This window comes from Cydia strobilella, chromosome 16 (assembly GCF_947568885.1).
Source record: "Cydia strobilella chromosome 16, ilCydStro3.1, whole genome shotgun sequence".
Taxonomy (NCBI): domain Eukaryota; kingdom Metazoa; phylum Arthropoda; class Insecta; order Lepidoptera; family Tortricidae; genus Cydia; species Cydia strobilella.
The window spans coordinates 11,360,976-11,383,123 of record NC_086056.1 but is presented as its reverse complement, the minus strand read 5'-3'; the positions used below and the strand labels follow the sequence as shown (position 1 = coordinate 11,383,123).

General features: G+C 38.6%; 2 protein-coding genes across 2 annotated transcripts in view; both read left to right on the top strand.

The window, feature by feature from the left end:
* The first annotated feature begins 607 nt into the window (after window positions 1-607).
* LOC134748539 (uncharacterized) overlaps window positions 608-22,148 on the top strand; it is a 29,984-nt gene continuing 8,443 nt past the window's right edge. The window contains exons 1-8 of the mRNA XM_063683329.1: window positions 608-921; window positions 6,669-6,838; window positions 9,061-9,496; window positions 10,571-10,761; window positions 11,433-11,538; window positions 12,528-12,705; window positions 13,102-13,339; window positions 21,153-21,317. Coding sequence (XP_063539399.1) covers window positions 864-921; window positions 6,669-6,838; window positions 9,061-9,496; window positions 10,571-10,761; window positions 11,433-11,538; window positions 12,528-12,705; window positions 13,102-13,339; window positions 21,153-21,317 — 1,542 coding nt within the window. The 5' untranslated portion in view covers window positions 608-863. The remainder of the gene's footprint in view (window positions 922-6,668; window positions 6,839-9,060; window positions 9,497-10,570; window positions 10,762-11,432; window positions 11,539-12,527; window positions 12,706-13,101; window positions 13,340-21,152; window positions 21,318-22,148) is intronic.
* On the top strand, window positions 16,798-21,356 carry LOC134748325 (uncharacterized). The gene is made up of 3 exons (XM_063683091.1): window positions 16,798-16,947; window positions 18,650-18,910; window positions 21,153-21,356. Exons 2-3 carry the CDS (start codon window positions 18,662-18,664, stop codon window positions 21,330-21,332), a joined length of 429 nt encoding a protein of 142 aa, XP_063539161.1. The 5' UTR covers window positions 16,798-16,947; window positions 18,650-18,661; the 3' UTR covers window positions 21,333-21,356.

Sequence of the window (22,148 nt, the reverse complement as noted above, 5' to 3'; positions counted from 1 at the left end):
GATTAACTTGTTTTTAACAAAATAAATTGCCAAAGATATTAGCGATGATGATGGTGGTGTGAAATACTAAATGTGTGTGCACGATAGGTAAGTACCTACGTAGAAATATTATCAATACATACTATAATATTATAAATGTGAAAGTCTGTCTGTCTGTGTGTTACCTCTTCACGCTTAAACCGCTGAACCGATTTAGTTAAAATTTGGCATAGAGGTAGTTTGAGTTCCGGGGAAGGACATAGGATAGTTTTAATGTCGGAAATCATCCCTAAAGAGAGTGAAAAGGGGGGTGAAATTGAGAGATTTAATGAATGGCCTGATAATTGATGTCAAGCAATTAAGAGCTTATGCTCACATTGAATGATTGCTATTACACTTTATCCAGGCGCTAAACTTACTCTAGCTGCTGTTACTGATTCCACGCGGACGAAGTCGCGGGCATAAGCTAGTTTTCTCATATCTCATAAACATTGCCATCGTCCCAAAAACCCCCTGCTCCAACGTTAATTAAATCGTAAACTGATCTACAAACAAGTCTCCTAACAAGTCCATTAGTTGCTGATTCACGCCCGATCACCTGCCCGACCACTCCGACCAGTATGATAACAACCGTCAACAAGCCATGACCGCCGCTCCAAACGAGATCACACGAGCTAAATAAAAACCAGAATATAGCTGGTCGTGTCAAACAAATCTCAAAAATAAATATAACCTTAAAGTTAATTAAACCTGTAATTAACTATAGACTTTAGTCACACGTTGTCGGCGGCGGAACGCGTTTCGCTACTATACACGATAGTGTTTTGTTTTCGAAACGTCGCTGGAGAGATGGGGACTATTAATTAGAGCGAGACGAAAGCAAAATGTCCCAGTGGTTGTGTGTGACGTCTGTGTTTGTGTTGCTCCTGAGGGTGGAATGCAGTAAGTAGCCGCGTTTTGGTGACTTATGTGAAAAGATGTAATTTAGGGAAAAGGATCCCACCCATAAAAATCTGTCAATAAAATTAAAACTTTCTGTCAACATGAAAACTCATTAATTTTAATGACAGATTCTTAGATGCGTTCTTTTCGCTAAGGCCGCTAAGTCCTCGTGACATAGTTTACTTATTGAAAAAGACAGGTTGTAAGGCTTTCTTTTACCTGCAATAAAAATAATTACCTTTTATGTAGGTATTAAAACATTCAATAAAATTAGCGGTTCACATACTTTCAGATCTATTTAAAGCTTTCACAGCTTTATGAACTTTTCGTTTAGCATCGTCTATTTATTTTTAAAGTGTAGGTCCATAGTCCACACAATGCAATATGCCACTGTCAAATTGATTGAGCCTTGTATCTTAAATAAGAGGGAAAGAAACAAAAGATATGGCGCGCCGCGCGAATCCTGCGACAGCCGACATGGTAATCGCGCGGGGTTTTACCAGATTGAGTTCAAAATAATGCAAAGTTATGGTAGCTGATCTGATGATGGATGCAAGAGGTTGCCATAGGAATTATATGAAATATGTGCTAAGATAAAATAACGTAACCTAATTGTGTTTGGGTTTGTTAGAATTGTTTGTGAGAAATGAGTATTAGTTGCCCGTTGATAGAAAAAGTACAGTCAGCAAGCTATTTCAAAAATAAAATGGTTGACAGAAACATATTACCTTCTATCTCAATTCTCAATTAGATAGATAGATAAATAGTTTATTGGCACACCTCAGTAAAAGATAATTTTTAATACAGTTGCTCAAAAAGTGCTACTTTTCGTGGCTGTTTAGCGTGCGGAAAGTTGGTTTTCGCGAACTAGTGCTTTTTACTTTTCCAATTTTTTTAAATTTATACTTGTTCCAATTCATGACTACTTATTGATTAGTGTTTATATTAGTTTCCTTTAAACGTCGTAATCAACATAAAAACCTACTGTTAATGTAAGAAAGAATACGAAAAATATGCATATTTCATATTTTATTACTTACCTCTTCATCATTGTAAGTATTATAACAAGTTTATTTTTTAATGTTGAAAAACCGTTCTAAATAAGTTGTCTGAATGGAACGGAACGCCTGTCAAGGAAGAGGCGTGTTTTCTTACTGCAAGAATGTTTTAAGTTTCCAAAGGCAACATTCGATATTGTTTTTATAAATATACGATACACAAATAATCGTAAATAACGATATTTAGGTAATAATAGTACAATGTTTTAATATTTACAATTGTTTCTGTCTTATAGAACATGCATTTGAAAAAAAAAACTTTCATTGAAGTGGGTTCAATAATAATAACAAAATCTATTCTAGTCGAACAAAAGCTAGAAAAACACCTCTTCATAATGTCAATGTCAATGATGTCACAGAATTAATAATATAAAAAGTTTCGAATTCCATTCCTTAATAGGTACTTGTTGCTTTTCTTATTTTTTCGCAACTGTATTAATAAAACGTCGTTCGATACACGTGCGGAAATGTCATTCTTAATGACATACTTTCCGCACTAGCATCGAAATGTACTATTTCACAAATGCATTTTTTCTAAGTAGCGAATTTTCAATTTGCGGTTTTTCACGATCGCAAATTTATTTATTCGTCTTTTTTCCACGTAGCGATTTTTCATGAAGCGTTTTAAAATGTTCACGTTTTTTTTTTTCGCTTATTTTACCAGTACATTATTTAATTATTCGCAACTATTATCAGTATAATCAAAGATAGATATAACTCCGTAATAGATGGATACAGTCTAAGGAAAAAACGTGCCACGAAAATCAAGAAAATTTGATCCTCGTTAAGAGGGCGCTACTAGCTTTGGCCTACTGCCGTATAGATGGCGTTGACGGTTTCGTTTGTTATTTAACAATTTTAACGCATATCAGTGAAAGAACATGGGTCAAAATCATAATAATATTAACGCAAATAAAAAAAATCATTTATCCATATTTAAATACATTTTATCGTATTTTTATAAATCTTCATTTTTAGAAACTGTAATAGAAAAAGTGACGAAGCCCTGTGGAGGGCTTCGTCACTTTTTCTTTAATATATGACATCTATTACAGTTTTTAATTTATATAGTGTCACTACTTAAAAAAACACAAATCAAAATATTTAATAAATAAATTTGATTTGTTCCCAAACTTCTTCATTTTTAGTTTAAAGTGTGTCGACAGATGGCAGTAAATTTACTGGGGTTACAAAATTTACTATGACAGTACCGCTCTAGTATAAGTTACTCTATGGTATGGTATGGTGCGGTTTGTTAGATATTTTACTCGAAATAATTATCCTAACAAATCGTTACCCCTTAGTGTCCACGTTATTACACATTAATAAGTAGGTAGGTTAGGTTCGTTAGGTATCTTCAGATGCCCGAAGGGCAGCTAGAGCGCCTGGAAATAGGAGCCCCGCGAACATACGGCGACATAAGGCGTGGGTTGCCTAATGCTGCTGAAAATATATGCGACTGATAAAATAATCTACTGGTAAAATAAGCGAAAAAATAAACGCGAACATTTTAAAACGCTCCATGAAAAATCGCTACATGAAAAAGACGAATAAAGAAATTTGCGATCGTGAAAAACCGCAATGTGAAAATTCGTTACTCAGAAAAAATGCGTTTGTGAAACTTATCTAACAAATCGCTATCATAATTATACTTACCAAAAATATACTGCTATGATTTTCAGGGTAACGATATATCTATGTGATATAAACATTTATTTACATACAAGATATACACAGTGGTACTACGTAAACGAAATTAATAACTAGCTTAAATCTAAAATAGGCCCTTGAGGCATTGTACCAAGGATGCTGGCGGCATTTCCCCGCTGTATCGCAATGCTGATACGTTGTGCGAGAAAGCCGCCAGCTCTTCGGTCACCAGTTACGTCAACCAGACGCTTCGCGATTTCTGCAAACAACTTATGCGCGCTGGGACCCCATGGACCTAGAGTTTCAACTCCAAATGGAACGAAATGATACTCTCTACCGAGGCTCTTATATTTATTACGTTTTAAAATTTCGGCGCTTTCCGCCGCTCCGCCCGCTTTTACATTAGTCCGTTGGAGGTGGGACGGTGCCAGTGTGTCTACGCAGGTAGCATCCCACACCAACATCCGTCCCAAGCTCCAAGGAACCAAGGACATCCCATCGGGCCTCTTGCCATCATCTCTGATAATGCCAGTCGGCTCAAGAAGAGCGGGTACTTTGATGGTGGCAAGAGACCGACGGATTATGTCATTAAGCGACGCATGTCTTGAAAAACGGCCGGCACTTTTTTGACAAGATAATCCATGGTGTCCCAGTCGGTCCACGTCCGTGCCACAAGAGCATATGTGTGGCGTACACACCGAAACCCCGAGTCGCAAACCAGTCGCCAGTCTAAGGGAGGCCGGATCCAAGAAAGTACCAGTATTAGGCGAAGGATGGGCATGTAGCCAGTAACCCGCTTCCCGGGCTCCGACCGCCAAAAGCCTCGCGCGGTCTGGACCTGTACAGTTGTTTAGGAGAATATTGTAAGTTAAATCACAGTAAACATTATCCCAACTCCTTTGTGAATTTGGGTTGTCTGGAAATTGTTTTCCCGGGCAAGCAATTTTAAAAGCATTTTTGGCGTCCTCAAAGCCCGCAATCTCACAGTTTGTGGGCAAAGCCATTAAAATATTTCCTATGAGACCAGACGTGCTATGAGTGGACGCAAAAAGGCTGGGGAAGCCACACTGGAAATTTTGCGAATTCCTAAACCTCCAAACCGAATAGGGAGGGACGCTTGAGACCAGGAAGGCTCACTTAGCTGAATGTTTAGAATCGTCTCTAAACTAATTTTGATCAAATCATCTAAAGGCGACAATAAATTTTGATGTTTCCAAAAAGGACAGCAGCGGAGCACATATGTAAATTTAGGGACAAAAAGACAAAATTTAAGAATCACAAGAGCATAATGAGGGCTAATTTCGAGTAAGCGATTCGTGTGACTTTTGAATTTAGTTAATTTAATTCATTAATTTATTTAATTAATTTAATTAATGTGATATTAAATTAAAATTAGACATGTTTTCGTGATTTTTAGGGTTCCGTACCCAAAGGGTAAAAACGGGACCCTATTACTAAGACTCCACTGTCCTTCTGTCTGTCTCTTTGTCCGTCTGTCTGTCTGTCACCAGGCTGTATCACATATGTGATAGCTAGACAGTTGAAATTTTCACAGATGATGTATTTCTGTTGCCACTACAAATAACAACAAATACTAAAAACAGAATAAAATAAATATTTAAGTGGGGCTCCCATACAACAAACGTGATTTTTTTGCGGAAACCTTCAAAGTTGTTCACACAGCGTCTATGCGGGAAAGCCGTCTAGCCGTGTAAAGATTTTTAACGTTTCTAAAAACGTTAAATTTTGCTGTCACTACGGTATTCGATAAAATCCCGTATACGGTATACGGGAAAAATTTACGCCGTGTGAACCTAGCCTAATCCTATCAACAACATCTGAAAAAAGCTCTTATAAGTATGTATGTAGGCATGTAATACTTAATAGCACCATTACCGGACAGTCTTAGGGTCTACGTGCATTTTGTGGTTTAAATTCTCTAAATCACTGTCTCCCATGGACCGAAGTAAGTACTTAACATAGAAGGGACTAGTTTTTTTTGTTTTTTTTTCAAAAAGGCAAGCAAATTTAGGGGAAATTCATGCAAAAAACCCTCGATATCTATTTACGTCGTCATCATACAGTTAGTTATGTTATACCCAAATACCCATAACATTAATTACGTGCCAATCTTGTTATATTGAGTCACTAGCCAATAAAGGCCACAGAGGTCACTTTTTACATATGTTTATAAATGTGTAGTCATAGTCAGAGTTGTGTTTTTTTTTACAAAATGATCGAATACCCTATAGTCTTCTACCTGGGAATTCATCAGAATTGCCTGATTCATTATTGCTTTAAATCTAGGCACTTCATGTCAAGTCACAAAAACACTTATATTAGTTGTTTTGTGCGTTTTATAGCAAGTTACTGTTAATTTTTTTAGACACACTTTTTTTGTTGACTGTACCACAGAATAAATAATAGTACTACCGTACAGAAAGGACACATCCTACAAAACCGAAGTTTGACAGCGATTCCGGGACGATAAATGCTGTGCCTTTCTAATGTATGGCACTATCCCTTTGGGCTATTTAGGGTTGTCAAAATTATCTTATCTGTGGTCTGTGGTCGTGCACGCAAAGGGACGTCAAGTTGTGTCAACCCCAATAATTGCTCGGAGCAATGCTGAGCCGAACGGAGCCGAGAATGCCCGAAAGGAGGAGTGTCGCCCCACTGACTGTACTTCTTCTCATTTGCATATCTATCTACTTTTCGAGACCTTTCTAATGACCCTAAACTCGGTGTCTTTGCCATAAGTATATAGGGACGTCGCGCGTCGACCGGGACAATAGACAGGATGTTGACAATTTTTAGGGTTCCGTACCCAAAGGGTAAAAACGGGGCCCTATTACTAAGACTTCACTGTCTGTCTGTCTGTCACCAGGCTGTATCTCATGAACCGTGATAGCTAGACAGTTGAAATTTTCACAGATGATGTATTTCTGTTGTCGCTATAACAACAAATACTAAAAAGTACGGATCCCTCGGTGGGCGAGTCTGACTCGCACTTGTTTTTTAACTTTCCGTTTTTCCCAGGATTCGTCGGCGACGAATGTCAAGCTGAAGGCAGACCGGGCATGTGTAGACTTCTCGATGACTGCCGGCCACTTCTTGCAGAAATTAAGAGGTGCGGAACCCCCATGCCGGCGCACATTAGGCGGAAGCTGCAGACGCTGATGTGTGGCTTTGACACTGATAAGCCTATCGTACGTAACTTTAATCTTAGAGCGTTTTTACACTGTCCGATCTGATATCGGATGTCGGAAGGAAGTAAAATGTAAGAGGAACACATATATATATTCTCTGTATTTATATTATGCATTTAATAAATCATTATCACTAAAAAATCTCCTGTTTCACTCTCCTGTTTTTGTCATAGGCGCCTTCCGACATCCATCCGATATCGGAAAGGCGCTTCCGATAAATTCAGCCATGTCGGAGCCCCCCGTCAGAAGAAGAAGAAGAATGTTATTGCAGTATGCGTGACCGCTAAAGACGGCGGCCGGGCGCGCCCCCGCGGCCTGACTACGGGGATGTAGGATCCTACATCCGATATCGGATCTGACAATGTGAAAACGCTCAGTCTGTTAGAGTTTCCTAATTCGCATCGTCAGCGTCGGAGTACGGAGTATCGCTCGAGGGCAGACATTTAAGTCAAAGCATGGTTACGAAAGATGATTCCTGTACACTGAAAAATGTCACCCATCCAGTGGCAGCATTCAGCAACCAACGTTCATTTTTCTGCGGGCAACGCTTCGCATAATTGATTATAACTACCTGCCAGCGCTCGGGATTCCTTTGTAGAATCTTACACTTCGTACAGGGTTCAATGTACGCGCTCAGTGTAAACATTTAATTTTGCCCCATTGTAACTGATTTTATTATCATTTCGAACCAATGAAAGGTCAAAGGATTATTATCCATCATTAGGTACCTGCCTATGTCTCACGTATAAGTATTGAGAGTCGATTCGGATTAAGCCAGCGCGGGGCCTGTAGCTAATTCTATCATGGGGCCCATAGATTATTTTAATTGTCGAACGAAGTGAAACTTGGGTTTTTGACGGCGACAATGCGTAGGTGCGCGGGCCCCTAAACGCGCGGGGCCCGTGGCATTTGCTACTTTTGCCACGTGGCTAGCCCGCCACTGAATATGACAGTATGAAAATGCCACATAAATCAGGTACTGATCATGGCGTTATCAACAGCGTATAAACAGCGAGCTACAAAATTGCAGACACATTATGAATGGAATTCGTTATTTAAGTTTACATACACTTCTGCAGCTGAGTGTACCTATATCCAACCAGTAGGCACAGGCACAAGTATCCTCTCATGGTACAAGAGGAGCATTCCATGAAATTGTCTACCGTTGTCCCGTATAAACGCGAATTTTCTGAAGATTTGCAGGTATAAGTTTCCTTTTCTATGACAAATGGTCAAAAATGTGCGCAGAAAAATAAACGCCTGCTTTAAATGCCGAAAAGAAGTCGCAACACAGGAAATAAAATGCGTCTGTACGGGACAGCCCGTGGAATGCTTAATTTGACTACTTTTAGTATTTACCCTATGCGAATTTAAGTACATTTCATTTGATTTAAGCAAGAGTAGAATACAATACTCAGCATGTACAACTTCATCAAGTGACTATCATGACTAATATAGCCGGTTGTTGTAGTTAGTTAAATAAATGCATTTAAATAATTAGTAGCTAACATCACAAGATGCTAAGTATAAAATTATACTGTTACAAACTGCCATCGTAATACCTATGTATAGCTATTTTCCTCAATCCATTCATGTACGAATATGAAACTTATGATTCTCATCATAGAGCGTAAATCTTTGTCTCTTCTGCTCATTGTAGACTTAAATTCATACATGGGTACACATTTAAGTGGCTAGTTTCGCACGTAGGTATTTATTTGTATTGTTGATATTAATTAATTAGGGCAAACGTCATATATAATATTAGTATATATTTATCATAATTAATTTTATTCAGGAAATGTATGGCTGTTATTATAGTACCTAGTTTCAATTGTATGACTAACCTGGTTGTTATTATGGAGTTCCGGTACCGTTTGTTTATTTTCAGCGTTTATAAAATCTGAAACTGAAGATTCATAATTTTTCATAAATAAAAGCTACACGTTTCCTTATCTAAGATTCTTTTTTAACTCTTCCATGCCACATTTATGTCATAAAAATATGATGACAATGTCATGTCATGTCTAAATGACAGTTTTTTTATATAATCAGTGTATAAAAAAGTGAATTGTAAGAATTGTAGATATCGATCCTAAGTCCAATGTAAAGTATCTGCTAAGTCCTTCCTCACTAACTTTTCCAATTTTACTCATATGTCATTACATGTGTCAGTTGATCAGGTTCTAATTCTGACCTACCTAAATATTTCTTGTCCACAGGTATGTTGTCAATCAGAGTCGCAGACGACCGAACTACCAACCCCCCTCTTCACAGTACCCCACGGGCTAGGCGTCCCCTTCAACAACAATTGGGGGGACTCCTCACAAAACTGGGGTTCTGCATTTACTACATCTAGTACTAGAAGACCATGGAATAGTGATACTCCTAATAGAAGGCCTTCTTGGAACAGTGATACACCTACTAGAAAACCATCGTGGAACAGTGATACTACGACAACTAAAAGACCCTCTTGGAGCAGTGATAATGATAGAACGGACAATAATGGAAAAGAAGAAGCGGTAGATGTGAGAAATCATAGAAACTTTAGGCTGTTGCCAACGGATTGTGGAGTTATCGAAGATGATAAGATTTGGGGAGGCAATAGAACGAGACTGTTTCAAATGCCGTGGATGGTGCTCATCTCCTACAATTCAGGTAGGTACATATACATACATATTGAATACTCGAATTGGTCATTACAAAAATTACAAGCATTATAATATAAAGATTCGTTTTTCAAATAAATACTTATCTAGGTAAATAATCGCGTTTTTACAAAATGCTTTTTTTCCTTCGAGGGTTACATACCTATCTAAAGCCTTAAGCGAGGTTTTTAGACTTAATTAGCAAGAAGTTGCATGCAATTTTCAGTACATTGCGGTATCTGTTAAAATTTTGAATGCAATTTGCCTTAGTAGTCGGCAGTGTAACGTAAATTGCATGCAAGTTCTTGCTAGTCTAAACCTCGCTTTAGACTAGTTACAAATTATAAATCTATGTCTAAAGCGACCTAAGTATTTATTACAGTAGATTTTATAAAAAAATCGCGGAAAATTCCGGATGAGACGAATTTACATTTTGAATGCATGTCTCTTACCCTTATGGTCGTCATTACCGACGTGCGATAGTTTAATAAAATCTTATAAGTAACACAAGAATTAACTAAGCCTAAGCTTTAAGTTCTTCAAAGCTAAATAGAACTAGAGACTTGAATCTATAAACATGCAAGTCTCGCACAGGCGGTTTTGCGTAGGATATATACGTGAACAATCATAAATAAGGTACCCACTTAACTATAAGTGCCTTATGTCATGTCATAGATTTTAAATTGACACATGAACATGAATAAAAAGCCAAGGCTATCTTTAATACATATTGATTGATAGTAATCATTCTGTTAGTTTTTTATGCATCATATTAAACGATGATGTTATAGGATCATGTGACTCATGTGCTTAAATTAAATCACATCTTTAATTTCTTTACGCTTCTCTCTCCCATGTCCTGTTTTGAAGTACCTAGAAAGACGACTTTCCTTCCTAGACAACACGCTTCTCTATATAATAATATATTGTCTCCCAAAAAGAAGGTATAAATGTGCATAAAAAAAATTGTGCGGGTATGACGTGTTAGGTCTCTCTTTGCATGCATAACGTGATGATATAGCGCTAGCGGCGGGTTTAAATACTAGATCTGAACACATTTTGATTAAAGCTTGGAATATTCCAGCAAGAGGCACCAAGCTAAGCTGTGGAGGTACACTCATCCACGAGCGCTACATATTGACGGCGGCGCACTGCGTTTCGTTTCTAGGCGAGCGTTTGAAATTGTCCGGAGTCGTGCTGGGAGAGTATGACACCAGAACCGACCCGGACTGCGAGTGGAACGAAGGGGAGCGGATGTGCGCTCCTAGTACACGGGTAAGCATTGTTTTCAGACTGTTGGAGCGCCATTGCTGAGAGTACGAGGCAAAAATCTGAGGTGAGAGAGGAGGATAATCTACGAGTGCTAATGTGTTAATGGCGGCGCACTGCGTGTCATTTCTGGGCTAGCCATTGAAACTGTCAGGAGTCATGCTGGGAGAGTATATGACACCAGAACTGATCCGGATTGCGATTGTGACGAGGAGGAGAGATTGTGCGCTCCTGGTACCCGGGTAATTATTGTTTTTAGACTGTTGTTTTTAGATTGCTGTGTCAGTCCGAGGCACAAAGTTGAGGGGATTAAGGAGTGCTAAATGTTAATGGCGGCGTACTGCGTGTCGTGTTTGGGTGACCGTTTGAAACTTTCTAGAGTCGTGCTGGGGGAGTAAGACACCTCCACACATACTTTGCAGAGTATCGTGGTCAATTGGCAGTGTCAGATGTTGCTTGCTTTATCATGCAATTTATCATGATTGCAGATTTTTTTTATATAATATATCTTAAACTTAATTAAGTTTTGCATTAAAAAGGTTTATTTTAATCAATTTTCCAAAGATCCAGGGGAAAAATATAAAAATGAAAGATTCCTCGCATATTTTTTGTCTTGCCTAAAGAACGGTAAAAGGAAATTCGCTAACTAAGTAAGTAATATTTCTGTGCTTTTTCAGAACGTCACCGTCGATACCATTATCCCACACCCCGGCTACAGTCCGCAGAACTTATTTGATGACATCGCGCTTCTAAGGCTCTCAGAGCCGGCGGATTTTTCGCAAGGTCAGTTGAACTTTTGATAGTCTGACTTGCAGGGTTAGTACAACTGTCGCTACACAGATAACGCTCGCTCATGTCATTATTTGTCTCTCACAAGTATCTAATGCCGGCTGTACAAACTCGTCAAGAGACCCCGAGACAGGCCGAGAACGAGTGTGTACATACTGCTCCCTTCTCGTCGAGCACGTCGCGTTTCGCCCTTCTTCGATTGGGTCGGATTTTTGCGAGAGGCACTCGACGTGTGTGTACTGTACTGCCGTGCCGGCATAACGCTAAACAAAAAGTGTCTCTGGTTTCTCGCACGCGACTTAAGTCTTGTCTTAATATGCATATATAATGCAGTCTAAACATGTAACAATATTGCACTCAACTTAGTGTGAGGAGGAACTAGGTTCCCTAATCCCTAGTTTAGCTTTTACCTTGCTCACTATTTATAATTACTACGAACTCGTAAAAACTCGTCATATAGTACTTTCCATAGTAGGTACTCCATCAAAGGATACGCTTTGTTTGTTTGTCTATGACGCAGCATGAGTTTTCTCACGCATCAAGCGCGACTGCGGCTTGGGCAATTAAACAGTTGCTTATTAATATCTAATATGTGGATGGAAATAATCACTTGGTTCACATAGTCGTATCTATGCACTTGAATAGATAAATGTTGAACATCTCTATCCTGCTATTCCCGCTACTTTACATTCGCATTTTCATTAAAACTTTATGAAATGTACCTCCTAAATAGAAACATATGGACGTCAGAAGCTGTTGTGTACGCTTTATGTGTTTTTGTGTAACTACATAGTAGGTATAGTCACTGTACTTACTATTAACAGATAGATCGATCACGTGAAAGTAAAGGACTTGTTGTCATCCAAAATCTACACGATCGTAAGAGACTCGAGAGAAAGTGAACTTCAGTACTTTTCAGAGCGCATATAATATAATAATGTTGAGAAAAACTTTAAAAGATATATATTTTCTTCGTGTTTCAGATAACATGAAACCTGTGTGTCTACCGTCGACACCGGAGCTACAAGCTGACAGTATGGTGGGGCAGCAGGTGGTGGTCACGGGATGGGGCGCCACCGAGGACGGGCTGCAGTCGCCCGTGCTGCTCAGTGTGGCGCTGCCGGTCGTCTCCAATTCGGAATGCCAGGATGCTTACAACGGGTTAGTACTAAGCCTCAACAAATGACGAACCTGCCAGCGTACCTCTTAAAGTTAGCAAGCTAAAGCACAGCGACCGGGTGTCATTATTTGCGAGTATCGTGAAAGAAACTGCTTTTTCGAAGTAACTGCTTGACTGGCGTTTCCATCATCCTCCTTGCGTTGTCTCGTAATTTTGCCCCGGCTCACTTGAGAAGCTTATGTACAATGTACAATCGGCAACCTAACTCTTCTTGTCTTCTTTGATTATTAGCTGGCGCTTTAAAGATATTTTAAATAGTCGGTATAATAAAGTCCCATCACATAGCCCGCCTTTCGACAGTCGGGTAACAAAATACGTAATATGGATTGAATTGGAAGAAGGGACATACAAAGTTTAATTAAAAACTTTATTTTCAGTTCCCCTCGCATCTACAACCGTCAAATGTGCGCTGGCGGCGTCCCAGACAAGGACTCCTGCGGCGGCGACTCCGGAGGGCCACTCCTATACCCGGGGGTAGTAGGTCGCGTAGGGCTCCGCTTCGTGCAGCGTGGGATAGTGTCCTACGGTTCTAAGCGGTGTGGGGTTGGAGGCTTCCCTGGTGTTTACACTAGGGTGGGGCACTATATGGACTGGATACTGGACAATATGCGGCCTTGATGTAGAAGTTATTCTAGAGGCTCTCTTACACCCGGGGGTAGTAGGTCGAGTAAGGCTTCGTTATGTGCTGAAAGGGATAATGTCTTACGGGTATAAACGATGTGGAGTTGGGGATACGACAACCAGAGTTAGGCACTATATGGACTAGACACTGCGACGATATGCGGCGTTGATCCTTCCGGAGGCCCTTTTTTTCAGTCGGAGGCCGCACGTATCTCTGGTGTAATGTAGTACCTCGTGTACCTCATCTGAATGCGGATTCTTTATATTGTTGATTTAGTGCAACAATTTCAATTGATCGATCAAATGCCGCAGTGTATCAAAAATCGCATGCGATTTGTCACAAATCCCTTAAGCCATTAAAATTTAAATCTTATTATTATTAAGTTAAAGGACCAGACTTTATGAATTTAAACGATGACAATGCTGTATTGAACAATATACCTACGCGCTTGTTGGTGCGCTCAAATCAAATGAAATACTCATAATTATGTGCCGTTTGTTCATAATGAATAGCTTATTTTATATAGTTTAAGTTTAATCTTCATAAATACATATACGTTTCCGATATACCTACCCTAATGTATTGTGACTTAAGCACTTAATTTGTTGCACTTGTTGCCTTGCTGCATTTAATCTAATGCACTTTACTAAACTTTCTAATAGGGCAACGGTCTAAAAAAAATACTACTTTGTATTTTTTCTTGTACAGAATTTTTAGGACTATAGATTGAGATTTTTTTTCAGTCTTGGCCGTTAAAGGGGTAAGGGAGATAAAGAAAACTTTCAAATTAAAGCCCAAGAACTAAAGTAAGAAATTAACTTTACGTTGCGACGGTTTCGAGATAGGACGCGAACAAACTTTTCACCTCACCGCAAGGATAATAATCCATCCAATAATCCAAATCAAATCCATGTTATTTATTTTAAATATTTATTATTTATATATCATCGCTTAAAAGTTCAGTCTATCAGCTAAGTTGAAGAAACAAATTAAATTTTGCACCATACTACTTTGCACTCTTGTGGATAAAGTAATAAAAAGAACATTTCCGAGCGGGTAATGTGAAAGCTTGCAATAATAATGTCTTGCACAACGAAGTATGCAAAAATATTAGAGATAATATTATTTACAGCACATATGGTGCTACTTTCTCGCACTAGTGCGTCAAATAGCACTTTTCGTGCATATGTCGAAAGTTTAAAGGGCCATATGTACTGTAAAACGTTGTACGATACACGTGCGAATAGGTAATTCGCAACTCGTGTCGATTTAAAACACTCCCTGCGGTCGTGTTTTAATTTATCACCACTTGTTTCGAATTTCCTCTTTTCCGCACTTGTATCGTAAATAACTATTACAGTACATATGGTGCTACTTTACCGCCCTAGTGCGGTAATTAGCACAATACGCGGCCTATGTCGAAAATTTAAAGGGCCATATATGTGACATTTTCAACCAAAAGGTACCACATTGTCGCTTGTCGATAAGGTTGATTTCGAATTGAAGCTATATGGAAATAGCGCCTTATTGACAACCGACAATAAGTACATTATATACTGTAAAACGTTGTACAATGCACGTGCGAAAAGGTAATTCGCAAGTCGTGTCGATTTAAAACGCTCCCTTCGGTCGTGTTTCAATTTATCGCCACTCGTTGCGAATTTTCTACTTTTCCCACTTGTATCGTAATGTACTATTGTATAGGTACAACCAAAGAGCGTGTCATAGTTATTATGTCTTGTTGCTCACTTCGTTGTGCCATATTTTACATTATTTTATGATTTAGAAGTATGTAGGCTGCCTTTTCACTGAGGCGGATGTGAGCGGAGATGAGAGGAGACACGTGGTAATCAACCAAGACGCCATTCATTTATTACGTAAGACGATTTAGGGGGGTAGGTACAAATAACCGTTCTAAAAAATTTTTTTTCTTAAAAATAAACTAAAACAAACCAAACGTGTATTCATTTTTAACCGACTTCAATTTCATAGAAGGAGGAGGTTCTCTATTCGGTTGTGGCAATTTTTTTTTTTTTTTTTTATGTATGTTCACCGATTATTCCGAGACCCGTGGTCCGATTTGAGTAATTCTTTTTTTGTTCGAAAGGAGCTACTTCCAAGTTGGTCCCATATTAATCTGGTTCTGATCTGATGATGGGATCCCTGAGGAATTGAGGGAACTCCTCAATTTTTTCCTATAGATTCTTACGAGTTACGTAATATAGGGGGTGGGCAGCCTATTCTGATTTTTTTCTTACACAGGGGTCAAAAACTGGCAAAAATCGTCTTACGTAATAATTGAATGGCGCCCAATAGCAATGGTTGTAATGGCTCCTCTATCATCTCCGTTGAAAGGCAGCCTAAGAATGAATATGCCGAATTAACTAGTCTGTATGAATATGTGGCATGTGCTATCGTATTTTATACTTAGGTATAGGTGAGTACTATTATAATATATTTGAATAAACAATAACGATTATCATTTTTGTTTTCTTACTTATTTATTAGTAGCGACCAAAGCGACCCGCCCCGGCTAAATTAAAAACTATATACCTAAACCACAGAATATATAATAGTACGTACAGAAAGGTAGAATAGAGTGGTGGGTGCGGTGCGGTATCAATTCGTAAGGAAATTCTTTTGATTTTGCTGTTACAAGTCGAGAGCAAGCAAAAGGTTTGGCTGTTCCTGGACAGAATTTCAGAAACAATAATCCCATCAAAAACATTACATGTAAAAAAATGCCCGTCTCGCAACGCAATACTTCTACTACAAAAAAATTTAGAGATGTAATATGATACCAAGTCGGTTATTTTAGTCAGTGCCAGGGGGTGTTAAAACCGCATCAATATTAGATATCTTTAATTTTTAATACGTATAATGACTTTGCCATTTACTTTACCTACTATTTGTTGGAACTTGGAACTGCAAAAGTTACTTTGTAATATTATATATTCATATTCTGACTACAAACTTACTTATGCAGTTCCTAAATCTTTAAAACGTGGCTGATATTGCAATATTTTTATGGCTTTTTAAGCTAAAAACTACTTATGTTTAAAATTTGAAGCTTGTTGGTTGGCTAGAAGTACCTTAGAATTATGATGATCGGTGAGCGAGTGAGTGAGTGTGTCAGTGACAAAAGTAAGGAACTTTGACGTGTAATAATTCTTAAACTACAAGTTCAAATTTAATGTTCTTGGGAATATATGTAAGCCATATTATGCCCTATATGTCACTGAAAATTCAGGGCTCTAGCTTTAGCCAGCACAAAATTACAGAACGTCGACAATGGCCTGAATGGCTTCGAGAAAAGGATGGTACGGCCGTGCTTCTTTGTTTTGCTCGACTTGGCGGGGGCACGGCCGTGCCCCTAGATATAAATGACGTGTCTTTTTCACAAAACAGGACAAACCACCAACGAATCTAGGTGGTTGTGATTGTGATTCAATAGGTTCCGACATGTTTATCATTTTGTAAGAATTGTTTTATGTCTTTTAGTAGGAAAAATAATTTGCATCTCGGTATCTGACGTTCCTAGATGTTGTATCTTTAATTAGTCTTACCATCCAACGAATCTAAATTAAATAATTTTGTACAGGTATGTTTAAACCTATGAAATTATGAGCAACTGTTTCGTAGCAGTATTAGCGAGATAAAAGTTTTTTTTATTTTGTGCACAAAAGCCCCTATGGACACCCTACAATAGGGGATATTACTGCAACGTTCTGCCACCAGAGTGCAGCACTAGCCTTTTTAGGAAACCATAGAGTAACTTATACATGGGTACTGTACCTTTAACAAGTTTGTGACAATTTTCAAAGATAATAAAATATGACATTGATGCATCAAGGCGGTTTGTTTACAGAGGACCTACCGGAAAACGCGAAACCGAAATTTCGCTATCTGCATCTTTAACGCACGAAATAGCACGAATATGCAAGTGACATAGATGTTAGATAACGAAATTTCGATTTTCTTGTTTCGCGATAGACCCTCAGAATGTGATAGTGGCGCCACCTACGCAGAGTTTCGCATCATATTCCCTATTGTTTACTTTATTATGTTTATAACTCGCCTCTTTGTTCTTGATAATTTTATCAGCACCCGAACTTGTAAAGAAGACAAAGGTCATGTGTCACTGTCATTGTCAATTAGTCTGTCATTGCTTATCAATAAAGTCCTACAATTATCAATTATCATTTAAAATTACTTACTGCGTGTAAATATTGCAATTTGGTTAAACCATCACAATGTAAATTTATTTAAACCACTCGAGAACGCGCGAAATTAAATTTCAAGTGGAAAGTGTAATTTTATAAAGAAGAAACGCGCGTTCTCGATCTCTGTTCGTCCATCTACTTATTCTACTTAAAGTTTTTCGTCGGTAAATTCCAACCACAATAGTATATGACTTATATATATGAGTTAAGCCTTAGCCTGAGCCTTAAATATTCGAATTTTGAGGCTCAAGGGTAAGTTTTTGTAGTAAGTACTTTGTGAGAAAGCTTTTTCACATTGTCTGATCTGATATCGGATGTCGGATAACCCTTGGCGGAAGATAACTGCTAGAGAGTGCCCTGTGGCATCAAGTCCTTTTTTTAGTGTTCTGTAGTCAACTGGAACCCTTATACTCGTAGTTTAGCCGTCCGCGGCTTTGCTCCGTGATCGTTAGTGCTAGGAAGCTGCAATTTGGCATGGATAAGTACATGCATGGCGACAGAACGGTAAAGTCAAAAGCTTAATAAATACTTTCTATGAAAACTATAGCGAATATGATCGGTCCAGCCGTTTTGTTTTATTGCAAAAAGTCTTTCTCTTCTTAGTAAAAAGACGTAGGTACAAAGCGCTGCGAAGGTACTCCCATAAGCTTGTAATTTACATGTACTTACTATTACTAATAGCTCCCGTTGAGCCTATTATGACAGAATGGTAACTACGGAACCCTACACTGAGCATGGCCCAACATGCTCTTGGCCGATTTTTTGCATTAACGTTTTCCTTGAACCAATAATCATTTATGAATGCCTAAATAAAAACGAAAAGGCACTTTTCTACATTTTACTTCTATGAGGTCGTATCCAACATCCGATAACGGATTGGACAATCTGAAAACGCTCTTACAGATGTAGTGCATTTTTTTTTTCATCTTATTTTCACGGAAAGGTACGAACGTGTCTTGCTTTTTCAGTCAGTCTCGGTACAAAAGGTACTGAGGTTGACTGAACTAGCATGACAAATACGAATTTTTAAAAATCCCTGTCGGTGGTTAGGTTGTCCATTAATTAGTCTGATATTAACAGACGTAATATGCAATGGCCAGCTGTGGGCTACCCGGATGCCGTTCAACCGTAAGCGACAAGAGCCAAGGCGACAGTAGATTCAAAGGGCCCTGTGGTCTCCCTGACTGCCGAAACGAAACAGCAGCCAGGGCTCAGACGAGCTCCACACGCGCAGGCGGTTCGGGGCCGAGGGAACTGAACTGTGGTCTCCCAGGATGTATGGACGAAAAAGCTGCCAAAGAAGGCAAGGAGGTCTGCTTGTACAGAGGGCGCGATAGCTCGGTAAGGCTTTATCATTGGTCGTTAAGTTAATATTCCTGTTAACAATTGAGGTACAGAAAAGACAGCTTAAGACCATACTCATGCTGTTTATCCCGCACACATAACAAGGTGTATACTTGTTGAGGCGCCAAAGTCAAGTTTGCGTGTCATCGGCCGTTGTCTCAATGTACCGTCGCTTTCATGGGTGGTGAGTATAAAATCTTCTTCGGCGCTTTTCACTGCCCCAAGCAGCACGAAAGTTGAGGATGAGATGATACTAGAAGAGGACTGTGAAGATGGTGACAGTAGATTCAAAGCCTGATTCGAAGCATCCTGTGGTCTCTCAGACTGCTGAAACAAAGCAGCGAGGGCTCAAAGCTGCACACGCGCAGGTTCGGGGCCGAGAGAACAGTACTACGAATACTACAATCCAGAAAGTCAACACATCAGTATCAATAGCAACGTTATTTTTAACCGACTTCAAGATTTCAAAGGAGGAGGTTCTCAATTCGGTTGTTTTTTTTTTTTTTACCTAGATATATTTCGAGTTACTTTTGGTCTTTGGACAATACTTGGGACGTTTTGGATCATAGTTGGGTCGTTTTACGGTACCTTCGGCATAGTCATTCTTACAGACGTCGACCAAAATTGATGCTTGAACTATGAATAAACTGAGATCATGACGTTTCTTCTTAACACTTTTGCACGGTCTTGTCCGGCTCTGAGGACTAGTCCGAGATAACTAGGGACAGTGTGAAAACGCCAATAGGTACCTCAACAGCTTTATGCATACTTTCTCTAGTTATTCGCATTCTTTACGCATTTCATGTTCCATAAACATGATCATCGATATTGACCTGGAGGCTGATTCTAATTTAACAATTTGATTGGTTTTGACCAGACCTTGACGATCGCCTTGGAGCACATCTTACGCACGACTTTCACTTTTCGTATGCACCAATCAGCGTAAGCGAACTCGAAAGATCGTATCAAAACCATATCAAATAGTTATTATGAATCGGGCATCTGCATCTAGGCGGACGATCAGACCGGTTTTATGGCAGGCACTTCGGGCAATGTGTACGTCCTTTATCTCGTATAAACATGTTATTGCACTATTAATGTAAAATGATTTATTGTAATTGCTAGAGGTCTTCACATTTAAATAAATGATCATGGCTGACCAAGTATTGTGACGTAGGCAGGAGTTTAATTTCTTTGTTTTCCAAGAATACACTATTTATTAAAATTCGAAGAAACAATGTTTATATAAAAGACGTTTTTGAAAAGGAAAGGAAAATTACAAAAGGATTATGATTTTTACTTAGGTATATTGTTTTGAGTAGTGTCACGTGTGTTCCATTCATCTTGTCACAATGTCCAAATTCTAAATATTGAGTCGTGCTCTGACAAAAGAGACGTTAGTAGGTACTCCTTCACGTCATGGTTGAGGAAACTGCAGAAGTCTTTATTGTCGCTCATATCGCGCGTGACAAGACAGCGTTCGTCTTCCTAAGTCAGAAAATGTCGAAAGCTTTATCTGGCGTGCATACTATAATATATATTATCGTACTATATTTTAGTCAATTGTACTATATATTATACAAAAACAATATAGTACGAAAAATATTATATTTTCATAACTCAAGATAGGGTTATACAAGTGTCACCGATATCACATCGTATATGCGAATTGGTTTTTTAATTTAATTCGCCTCAAATCGGCGTCCTATTTTTATTTTTTTTAAATACTATATTTTTCAATATTTTGACAAAAATACTATGTGTGTATAGAAAAAAGGTGGCAACCCTAGTCGTGCCCAACGAACAAGAAGTGTAAGGCTCAATAACATGACTTTTCATACTTTATCGTACGGTTCACTAAGCTTCTTTTCCCAGAAAAAAAAAATCTACTTATGTTTACCTACCTACTTTGCATGAAAGGATTACTAAGAACCCATATGATGTCAACATCTGAGGGCTTACCGCGAACCTTGTTGGACGTGTTGCGTCTCTGTCGCACTTGTAAATTCGTACGTAAGTGTGACAGGGAAGCAACCACATGTCTGTTGCATCTTCATCTAAATATATAGTCTCGAAGTACTAAGTCCAAAATCGAAGACCAAATGCCGCAATGTATATATTGCAAATCGCGTGCGATTGTCGGTGACGTGGAGAGGCCATTAGAGAATTTGGAAATTCTCATACTTATAGGGACAAACTTGCTAAGTAAACATAGCTCACTGACAAAATTTTATTACAGGTCTTCGGTCGGCTCAGTGACACAACCAAATTATTCTGGGCCACTTGGAAGAAAATCCAGGACGACCCATTGTACTGGTCTCTGTTCAAGGCCAGTGTTTACTTCTTATTGGGGCTGAAGCTGTTTGGAGACCTGGCTGCTGAGTTCAAACCAATAGCCAAATGCGCGCGGGGAAGATAATGTTTTGATGAAATATTTTCCTTATTTTGTTTTTGAATAATACCTATGGTTGCTGAATAACGTTTTTGTAGTTACTTATAATAGGTAAGTAATTAAGTACTTCTCACTTTGGCAGATAATTAACTGCCTCCTACCCTGCTCTTGCACTGCCAAAACCACAGATTATTAACTAGTTACGCCAAAACTGCAAACTACTCGTAGTTTACAATGCATGTGCTCGAAAAGTGCGTTTCCAACGGAGCCATATCATGCGGAAAGTACTACTTTTCCGCACTAGTGCTTTTTGTTTTCAATTTTTTTTTACAGTACATATGGCGCTACTTTTTCGCACTAGTGCGGAAAAGTGATCTTTTCCGCACTAGTGCTTTTTGTTTTCAATTTTTTAATAATCACTTATTTTCAATTTTCAATTTTTCAATTTCAATTTATTCAATAAAGATAACATGATCTTAATTTTTGTTAGTATATTCTTAAAAATAATGTTAGTACTTAAAAATTAAATTCGATTTTACATTTAAAATTATTTCATTAATTACAGGACAACACACATGATCAGCAATCATCCTTATATTTGCCATGATATGTTTTTTTATTTACTCGCACAATGCATAGTAAAACATTGTATGATACACGTGCTTAATAGTTATTTGTTATACAAGGGTGCAAAGTTGTATTTTACCCGCGAGTGTAGAATTGAAACACGAGCAAGCGAAAGGATTCTATAGGTGAACCACGAGCGAAGCGAGTGGTTCTAAAATAGAATCCTGAGCGTAGCGAGTGTTTCAACACACGAGAAGTAAAATACATTTGCGCCCG